Source organism: Spermophilus citellus (assembly GCF_964194105.1).
Source record: "Spermophilus citellus genome assembly, chromosome: 3".
Taxonomy (NCBI): Eukaryota; Metazoa; Chordata; class Mammalia; order Rodentia; family Sciuridae; genus Spermophilus; species Spermophilus citellus.
Genome location: NC_138184.1, coordinates 74,934,980 through 74,945,902, shown reverse-complemented (window position 1 = coordinate 74,945,902; position 10,923 = coordinate 74,934,980). Strand labels below are relative to the sequence as shown.

Genomic DNA, 10,923 nt, shown 5'->3' with positions numbered 1-10,923 from the left:
GAAGGCAGCCTCACTCCCCAGAGGCCCAAGGCTGCATTTCTAGGTCAGCTGTTCCCAGGGATAGGTGGTCTAGAGGCACTGGGTGCTATAGTTGGACACATGGCCTGTCTCCATCCCCTGCCCTGTGGGTGACACCCAGGGCCCTGGGCCAAGCTGTGGCTGAGCTATACAGAGTGACACTGTTTTGGGTCCCCTTTCCCTCTTCAGCCCCGCTCCTGTGCCAAGTGGATGCTGCTGTATAGGTGGGGCTGGCAGAGGGGGCGGGATTGGGGAGTGGACCTCCACTGTGATGGGAAGACCTGATCTCTCTGAGTCTGATTCAGGCAGGGGAGCTGGACGGTCCTTACTCTGATTTCCCTGCATTGCTGAGACTTGGGAAATGACATAGGAACCTTATACCCTGGCTCCCCCAGGTGCAGCAGGCATCACGTCCTCAAGCACATTGAGATGAGAAAACCCTGGGTACTGTCGGGGTTGGCAGGAGGGGCCATGAGACCAACTGGCAGTGAAGGAGTTAACCACAGCAGCTGGCTCTTCTCTGCAAGGAAAAACTCCCCCTAGATGTCTGGCCTCCTGCCAGCACCAAGCACTGAGCTGAAAACTGGAAGTTCACCCTTGTGGCCAGATCTGCCTCTGTAGAGAGCGCTTGAAGAGGGTAGCAGTCCTGCCACTGCCGTCTGTCCAGGTCTTCATAAACCCATCGTGTCTGCTTGGCTGACCACTGTTCATCTGTAAACCTGTTTGTCTGCCTATCTGTAAGTCCATCTCTTTCCAAATGTCTGTCTGACCATCCTCTCTGTTGAGCTATCTAACCTGTATGTCAATCCATCTGTCGGTATCAAGCCCCACAATTTTTCTCTCTGTCCAATCATCTGTGAGTCTACTTTTTATCCACCTGTCCTTTTTTGTCTGACCATTGGCTTATCTACCATCTGTCTCCCTGGACCACTGAAACATGGCCCAGGGCCACAGGGCCACAGTCGGCTTGGTCCTGCTGGGACTGGGGCTGGCACTGACGATCATCGTTCTAGCTGTGGTCCTCTCTCGCCGCCATGCCCATTGTGGCCCCAAGGCCTTTGCCCATGCTGCTGTCGCTGCTGACTCTAAGGTCTGCTCAGACATTGGACGGTGAGTGAGAGGTGGGTAGGAACTGGGTGGCCTTGGGCATCTGATCCTTCCTGGAGACTTTGGTGGTAAAGGTGTGGAGAACGCACGTGTATGTACATGCTGGCTGGTGGAGTAAGAGCTGTGTGGTTTTGGGCTCCAGCACTGACCAGGCCTGGGTACAAGGAGGTAGCCCCAGGACCCTTGAACAGAATAGGTGGTAGATATGCCCCCATGGCAGATGGTGACCCACAGGGCAGTGCCAGTGGGGGCAGAGGTCATGTGTGAGTCCATTCCTGGTTCTAGGGCTCAAGAGGTCCATCTATAATAATGCACAGGTTAGAAATAGAGACCCTAGGGGCTGGGGTTTGTGGCTCGGTGGTAGAACACTTGCCTAGCATGTGTGAGGCACGGGGTTCAATCCTCAGCACCACATACACAAAAAAATAGATAAATAAAATAAAGATATTGTGTCCATCTACAACTAAAAAAAAAAAAAAAAAGAAAGAAAGAAAGAAAGAAAGGAATAGAGACCCTAACAAGGTTTTCCTGCCTCACCCCTGGTATGGCCCAGCCTGACTCTGATGGTCTGTATTGGCTCCTTCAGCAAAGCTGTGCCAGTTGCCCAAGGGCTGGGGGATTTTACCAGGAACATAGGCGAGAGGGTACAGAGGCTCCGATGTGGGTACTGCCCAGGGCTAGTCTCCCCGGTGGCTCAGGCTTCATCTCCAAGTCTCTCAGACTTAGAAAACGCCCCCTGCAAGTGCCACGTCCCTCATGACATCCCTCCGCGTGTCTGAGCCTGGCTAGGTGGGCGGAGTGACTGATATTTGGCAGGCCAGGACCAGGGTGGCGGTGGAGAGGGGCCACAGCTGGCTCTTCCTGATCTTCTTCCAGGAAACCCAGCCCACGGGAAGCTTCTGCTGCCTGCCACACCACCGTCACTGGGGCGGGACATGGCAGGAAACTCCTCCTGGCCCCCTGCCTCCCACTGAGCCCCTAGAAGCCTGGGCAAGCATAACTTTCCCGCCAGCCAACGTGTCTGCTTCCCAGAATATCTGCCTCATAGGCCATTGTGAGGATTCAAAGTGCTTTGCCAACCCGTGGGCCAGTCCTGCTGTACGGGGGGCTGGTGACAAGGCCCTGGCCCAGTCCCCTGGTTCCTGGCTTCTCCTCTACTGTGCTTTCTTCTATTACTCATTCATCCACCTTTTCATTCAGTCCATCTTCTCTTCATCTGTCCATCTATCCATCCTTCCTAGCTCTGATCACCTTACCTTACTGGTCCCTACCGGCTCCTGCCTGGGTCCTCTGGGTCTGCTTCCTCCCACATCTGCTCCTAGGACAGCAGTGGCTGAGAGTGGCAGTTCAAGGACAAGTCAGGACAGGCAGCCACTTTGTCTCCCCAGGATGTTCCCATGAGATACAAGGGATGAGGCCACTTGCCACCTCTAACAATGCCCCTGTCACATCAGGACAAGAAGAGATGTGGTACCTACTTAACCCCAAAGACACAAAGATATTAATGAGACTACTGGACCTCAGACCCCAGAGATGACCATGTGGGCATGTTCCTGGAGTGGAGGGTGGGCTGCTGTCACATATCTCAGAGTGGATTCTGGGCCCTTTGTGTTGGGAGTCGCCCCAGCTCCAAAAACTAACCTCCCCATCCCCAGAAGAGCCGTCCAAAGGTGAGTTCTGCTGACTCACATGATCCTTACCCACCAATCAGAAAGCACCCCATGCCAGCTGCCAAAACCCTTAAACTGTTAAACTGTTTCAACGGGCAGACCATCCCCGGCTCTATAAATATGCAGAGCTGCCTCAATAAACGGGCATTTTCTCCTACGACAGCAAGCCTTGATCGTTCTTTCACGTTGTATCTCCCAGTCTCTGCCTCCACACTCCACACTTTGGGGATCTCTTCTCTGAGCCTGCTTCCTTGCGGTCCCATCTCTCTCAGGCTTCCCCTGGGTGGAAAGGGCGGATGTGGTTTCTCCCCATTGTTTTGTTAACCAACTCTCTCTGCTTCCTGTTCTTGTTTTAAGAAGTTAGAAGTGGGAGGGAGCCTGGGGCTGGTTTTAGCTTGTGCTTCAGAACAGGGATCCGGTGACCCCGGCTAGGCTGGAGCCCTAGGTCTGTTTCTTAGGACCCCTGGCTGGGGCAAGTGCTTTGGGCCCTGTGAGTGTCCTCTAGTTGCTCACTTGAGTATGGTAAAGCTGGGGGCCTTGGAAAGGTAGGTACCTGGCCAAGATCTCTTCCTGTGTGGCACCTGGTCACTGCCATAGCATCTTCTAGTGACTACCCTTAGCCCATGCTACTTCCTTCTTGTTCCCATTTCTCCCCACCATCTGCAGGAACTTGAGCTCCTGAGTGAAGGTTCTTAAGGTTTATGGAGGAGCTGGCCTCAAGCCCAGTAAACAACAATAGGAGCATGGTGACCGTGAGATCCCTTCCCCTCTAGTCTGTAGTCTCCCAGTGTTTCATCCCAATGTGTTAAGATTGCAAACTGAGTGTTGTGGTGATCGGAATGTTTGTCTTCTTTTTATTTATTTTTAAATTTTTATTTTATTTTATTTGTTTAGTTGTAGTTGGACACAACACTTTTATTTTATTTATTTTTATGTGATGCCAGAGCCTCGCAAATGCTAGGTGAGCACTCTACCGATGCGCCCTAGTCCTAGCCCCAGCCCAAGTGTTTGTCTTCTAAAGAGACTTCCTGAATTTTAGGGCTAGGGATATCTTTCAGGTTTTGTGACTTCTGCCTGAGGTAGCTTCTCAGAAATTCTTGCACTCCTGTGGGATCCTCAGTGGGAGGACTTGCTTTTCTATTTGACTTAGGAGAAAATTAGGCCTGCCCAGGAGAAAGAACCTGCCTTGCACCATAGTGAGCATGCCTAGCTGGAGCTGATATTGTTTTCTCTGCTATTGCCACTGCTGCTCCTGCAGGGGTAGAAATTTTCCAGGGCTGTGGGAGGGGTGAGGTCTTCCTAGAATCCCCCACTTCCCCACCTTGGACTCCCCTGGACTTGGCTCATTGAAGCCAGAGCTGTACCATATTCAAGAGAGCAATTAGAGGGTACTCATAGCACCCCAGGGCACTTGCCCTTAGGACACTGAAGAGCCAGCTTCTGGGAAATTGGAATCTGGGCTGGCACTGGGGAAAGGGGGTGGGGCGTGACTGAGCCCAAGGGCTGGTTTTTGTCAACTGTTATATGGTGTCTGTATGTCATCCTTGGTACAGGGGAGAGCAGGGACATTGGACAAGCTGCCGAACCTTGTGAGCCTCTCTTTCCTCATCTGCAAAATGGGGCTTAGGTGGGCGCCTCCTCCATGGGGTGGTCTAAGCCCCCAGAGAATGAGGCCTGGCGCTCATCCACACATTGGAAATGTCCCCTCCATGGCCACCACTCTGTCTAATAATCTTCACCATGGCTTGACCTGGACATGGGTCACCTTCTCAGAACCTGAGGGGGGATTAGGGTGTGGCCTCTACTCCCTTTCCCTCAGGACCATGGCCTTTTACCCTACCCCTTCCCCTCTTCCCGGCTCCAACCTGGGCCTGTGACCCTCATGGTTCTCTGTACCCTGGGCCAGCTCACCAGGAAATTACTGAATTTCCTCCGCTCTGGGACTCTGCAGGAAATACCCTTTGTGCCCAAGGACTATGCACATGTGTGCAAATGTGTGAGTGAGAACACACGCAGCTATGATGACAGGGGACTCCTGGATCTGTAGAAACATGTAATTCTTCTATTGGGCAGAACTGCCCACATTTCACAGCTGAGGAAACCTTGGCTAAGAGAAAGAGTTACCTATCCAGGCTCATGCAGCCCCCTGGGCACCCTGAGCCTGCAAGTGTGTTTGCTGTGGTGCTGTGGACACATGTGGGTGTGTGCATCCCTCTCCACTTGCAATATGTAATATCCTCTTTTTCCCTCTATCAAGTATGTGAGGAATACCTACTTTCTGCCAGTCATGGCTTAGGAATGCAGTAGTAACCAAAATGTACAAAGTCCCTGGCTTCATGGTTTGGAAGACATGCAATACACCAATCCATAACCAATATCAGGGGATTGGAAATGATCATTGGTCATCTGGAGGTCCTCTTCCTTGAAGTTTATGTTATAATCTTTTGTCCATTTTTTTTTACCAGTTTGTACATCAAATGTATTTTCTGCATTATCTGTTTTTCTCTCTTTTAAAAAATGCAGTGTGCCATGGCACATGCCTGTAATCCCAGCAGCTCAGAAGCCTAAGGCAGGAGAATCACAAGTTCAAAGCCAGCCTCAGTAATGGCAAGGTGCTAAGCAACTCAGTGAGATCCTGTCTCTAAATAAAAAATGTAAAATAGGGTTGGGGATGTGGCCCAGTGGTCAAGTGCCCCTGAGTTTAAACAAGGGCTAGGGGACTGGAGTTGAGGCTCAGTGGTAGAGTGCTTGCCTGGCATGTGTGAAACACTGGATTCAATTCTCAGCACCACACATAAATAAATAAATGAAATAAAGATCCATCAACATCTAAAAAAAATGGGTGGGGGAACTAGGGATATGGCCCAGTAGTTAAGTACCCCTGGGTTCAATTCACAATACAAAAAAATGCTAAGTATATTAAATCACACTTTCATTATTAAAGCAAACTCTACTTAGTGATTTAATATCATTTTTATGTAACACAAGGTATAAAATGTGATTTGCTAATTTTTTTAGGAGTTTTGTCTCTATGTTGATGAGGGGTATTGGTCTGTAATTTTCCTTTCTTATATATATCAGTCAGCCTTTTGTTATGACACATGCCTGAGAAAGACAACGTCGAGGAGGAAAGATGTATTTATGCTCACAGTTACTGAGGTTTCAGCCCATGTTTGACTGTCTCATTGTTTTGGGCCTGAGGTGAAGCAGAACATCATGGTGGCGGGAGAGTGTGACCAAGGCAGCTGCCCAGTTCATGGAAGCCAAGAAGTGGAGGTGGGGGTGAGATGGGTAAAGAGAAAAGACAAACCCTTCTAAGGTGTGCTCCCAGTGACCTGCTCTCTCTAACTTCCTCTTCCCAATAGTCCATGCAGCCATCAATGGCTTAATCCATTGATTAATCATCAGAGCTATCATGATCCAGACACTTTTCCAAAACACATGATGAAGGACACTTGCAAAGTCCAAGGAACACCCCACACACCAGAATCCCAGTCGAGAGAGTTATTGTCAGAGCATGGAGTAAACTGACAAGGCTGTCCCTGCGAGGAGAGCAGTAGTATGTGGACACTTACAGAGCACCTTTGTAGCCTGCAAGAAAAATTTTACAAGCACGCTTAGGGGTTATGTCAGGGGTTGGGGTGGGGTCGACCCTTTATCAGGCACATGTTCTTATGAGAGACTAAGCAGTGTTGCCTCGGGATCGCTGGATCAAATGGCTTCTAAATCAAAACCTAGGAGTCCCTAGATAAATGGCTCCTGACCTAAATTGGTGGATCTAATGCCAATATTGATCTGATGCCAATATTCTTCCCTTTTTTGTTTTCATAGATACTGAGGGTGGGGACAATGGTCTTTTCTTCTGTAGCTTCTTCCTGCTGGTTAGGGGCAAAAAATCTAATTCCTGTAAACGGATCTGGAAGGTTTTTAGGTAGGGGTAGAGTCTCTGCAGTCAGAGGAGTTGGTCAAGAGTCATAGGTCTCAGTCTTGGGCATAAAAGGGGCTGGTAGTCTTGAAAGAGAAGTAGTTAACTGACCAACTGGTTGGTGAATTTGTGTATCTGATCTTGCAGGAATGTCTGTAGGCAATTTAAGAGGCATGGTCCTATTAGAAGAAACATAAAGAGGACAAATAGGTGTCCTGTGAGGGGGAGGAGCTGAGGCCATATTTGACTGAACATTCCTCATGGGAACTGTTGGTCTAGTTGCTGTCTCCTTTTTTTCTAGCTGCTCTTGTAGTTGTTTGATCTTGTCCTTCACCACCCCTGACTGGTTGATATCAAAACAACATTCCTCCTGTAGGTATAGGCAGAGGCGTCCTTTCTCTGATGTTAATGAGTCCAGTCCATAGCAGTTTTGTAGGACCACAGAGGCTAAGGAGTCCAGTTGTTTCTGGAAGGTTAGTGTAGACTTGGCCACCTGTTAGATATCCCCTATCAGCTGATTGGAGAACTGATGAAAATAGGTAATGGGTGTGTGGTTATTCCCGCTGTTCCTGTGGCCAGGCCTGCTGTAACCCCAGGGCAGCCAGTAGGGAAACAAATTGCATAACCTGTTTTTTTTTTTTTTTTTTTTTTTTGAGGAGGGCTCCTATGAGTAGAAACTTCCCGATGAGCTGATGAGCTGTTTAGGCCTAGAAGACCTGCTGTTAAATGAGAGAAGCCAATAATCTCTCACCAGGAGGTATGAAGGCTGAAAAATTGTCCCCATAACAAGGTAGGAGAGGACAAGACCTTTATTTGGGAATATAAATCTTTAACATAGCCAGAGTTATCAGGAATGTAAACACAACATTTAACTTTTAATGTCACAGATGTCCATCCTCTCAAGATGTAGTTAAGTTATTTAATGTCATCTGATTTTATAAAATATCTATTTTTGTTACTTGGGGCTGGATAATCATACTGGCGAACATCAAGCCTACTTGTGTAGGTTAGGAATATCTGTAGTCCTTAAACTAACTCAAAACTTCTGGCTCTGGCAGTTTCTCTTGATCCTTATCAGGCATTCTAGTCTAAGAATCTCTCTTTTGTAGCCTCCAGTCTTACACATTCTTGGGGGCTAACACAAGTATATGTCTTAGGTTACATTTAACTATTATCTTCTTTTAAATGCCCAGGAAAGACTGTATTTTGGTTTAACTGGGTTTTTTTTTTTTGTTTTTTTTTTTGCTAGGTGTTTAAGATCAAGCTGGTCAAAATTGACTTTGTTTCTGCCGTTAAGAGCTCACTGAGTTCCCACAGGGGTCACTTGTGGGGGAACTTGAGAGCAGCTTCTTAGTTCTGCTAGTGCCATTGGTGCTAGGATGGGTCCAGGTCTTACTGACCATGTGGCTTCCCTTGGAAGCATCAGGGATGTCTCCTGTCTCCAATGACCCTCCTCTTCACAGCAAGGGCACTGACTGGCTTTCCATTCTCCAGTGGTCTCATTAATCTCCCTGATCAGGGGTTATGTGGCCCAGAGTTGCAAAGCTTCTAGAGAAGCTCTCTGTTCCCTAGATTCAGACTGACTCAGAGGGCAAGAGCCAAATATTGGTTTTCTTGGCCCTTTTAATTTAACTTTAATTTTTAAGTTTTGATCTTCCAGCAAGTCATTCTCACCAGTCTTAAATTAATAGTATTGGGCTTTAACTTTAATGTCTATAAACTTACAGTCATTTACAAAACTGGGATTTGTGGTATCCTACCTGTCCTATAGGTGATGGCTTATTATCTTAAATTAACTCAGGTTGTGTGTTCTTCAAGCAATACCTCTGCAAAACATTACCAGGCAACATTTAGACAGTTTATAAGGAAAATACAAAGTAAAATTAACAAGAGTAAAAATATATTTAATTTGTGTAATAACTATCTTGAATTTTGGCTGAGTTATATTATATCTCCTGTTTGAGATCCTACTAATCTTTAAAAAAATATTTATTTTTTAGTTGTAGCTGGACAGAATACCTTTATTTTATTTATTTATTTTTATATGATGCTGAGGATCGAACCCCGGGCTTCACACGGCTCTACAGGTGAGCCACAATCCCAGCCCAATTCTAGTAACCTTTTTTTTAAAATTTATTTTTTAGTTTTAGGTGGGTACAATATCTTTATTTTATTTTTATGTGGTGCTGAGACTCAAACCAAGTGCCTCACAGGTGCTAAGCAAGCACTCTACCATTTGAACCACAACCCCAGCTCCCCAATCCTAGTAACCTTAACAACAAAAATCAATTGTTTGAAAACAACTTTAAATGAATTGAATTCTGGCCTACTTTGGAGTCACTCTGAATGTAATAAGGTGGGAGGCAGAGCCTTATCTCAGGTAAGGTGGGGTTCTTCATAAATCTTTATAAAGCTTAAGTAAAGTGTTCTAGTTCTAAAGCTGATCTTTGCTTCTCAAATATCATTTTACAAAGATTACATATATTGTTGTTTGAATTCACATGAATATTAGCTAACACAATATGATATTACATTTAAAACATGAATTAAGAAAGGCTGATGGGCTGGGGATGTGGCTCAAGCAGTAGCACGCTCGCCTGGCATGCGTGCGGCCCGGGTTCGATCCTCAGCACCACATACCAACAAAGATGTTGTGTCTGCCGAGAACTAAAAAATAATAAATATTAAAAAACTCTCTCTCTCTCTCTCTCTCTCTCTCTCTCTCTCTCTCTCTCTCTCTCTCCTCTTTCACTCTAAAAAAAAAAAGAAAGAAAGGCTGAGAGCTTTTAACCTTTTGTGGAAAAGTAGCAAAGTACTTTTGTGTTTTAAGTTGTACCCCAGTGTAAAAAGTAATGTAAAACTTTATATATCTTATTGATAACAGATCCAGGTGTAGAACATTAAATGATATAAATAAATCCCCAATAAAATTTATTATCCTTATGATTCTAAAATTATCATACAACTTTAGTGTGGAAAACACCAGCTTGATATAATGTTCTTTTAAATCTTCTACCTTAAAGACTTGTACACCTGGAAGATATGAACACATTTAGTATACCAAGAAGAGTAATAGCACCATAATTACACTGATGTTTTTATATTAACCAAGTTTAGCTTTTAAAGAAAATTTAGACTCTGTAACAGTTGTTTAACAGTTTTATAAGCCTTAACTCCTTCAAGATTATTTGTTCTAAAAAGCAAAACTTAACACAATGTTATGGGTAAATTAATATTTTAAGAATTGCTTGTGACACATATATACTTGTCATTTTAAAACATAGATTAAATTTTGATTTATGTCAGTACATTAATATTTGACCTTAGGAAAAAACCTTAAATAGCTTTGACTGATTGTTTCACATAGTTGTATTTGGACAAAATACCTTTATTTATTTTTATGTGGTATATATATATATATATATAAATACATACATGTATATATACATACATACATACATCAACTTACTCAGACCTTCTTTATCACTTACTTAATCCCTCTTATTAAAGACTTTCTTATCCAGAAACACTTTCTTTTCCTTCTATTAAATATGATTTCCATACCTAGAACCTTCTAATTTATCTTTCCCATCTGTTAATCCCATTTTTATTCACATTTTGAAACAATCCTTGTAAGTTTCTGAATTCAGGCAAATTATTCAATTTTAATAAGAAATATTTTGTTATTTACAGTACACAGTTAATCACATCTGTTTACCATTGCATAAAACATAAACAATGTTTAAGTATATAGAATTATATCTGTTGGGAACTTTAAACTCTTAGTAACCTTGATTTCAGTGATGACAAAGCAATTTAAATCTTTTTTTTTTTCATTTACCAATTTATAAAAACATCAATGTTACCCTATGGAATTCAATGAGTTAAGAGTACTTGATAGTATATTTAACAGGATTTTAACCTTGTAAACTAATCAGATGTCTAACAAACACATTTATGGGTAATCCCATGTCAAATCTATTTTATTTATTTTTCCCAAGTGTATTGAACAGTATTAGCCATTTCTTCTTTGTTGAAGAAAAGTCCTAGAATCAAGAGATATTAGACATTTTATAGACATCAGCATTTTATTAGTTCTTTGATCATCTAGAGACTTGTCAGTTAAATAAGAAATGTTTACTTTCATTTGTTTATCCAATCTACTTGGAACCATTTAAATCACGTGAATGAAAGGTATTTGGA

At 44.3% G+C, this 10,923-nt stretch overlaps 1 protein-coding gene across 6 annotated transcripts in view; it reads left to right on the top strand.

Annotated features, from left to right (window-relative positions):
• Nucleotides 1-339: 339 nt before the first annotated feature.
• GGT5 (gamma-glutamyltransferase 5) overlaps nt 340-10,923 on the top strand; it is a 45,478-nt gene continuing 34,894 nt past the window's right edge. The window contains exon 1 of one of the 6 annotated variants that reach the window (XM_081285654.1): nt 340-1,128. In XM_081285654.1, the coding sequence (XP_081141780.1) occupies nt 956-1,128 (173 nt within the window). In that variant the 5' untranslated portion in view covers nt 340-955. Of the gene's footprint in view, nt 1,129-2,643; nt 2,796-10,923 lie in introns of those variants that run through there. The other 5 variants (XM_081285655.1, XM_081285650.1, XM_081285653.1 and 2 more) reach the window with 5 other exon arrangements.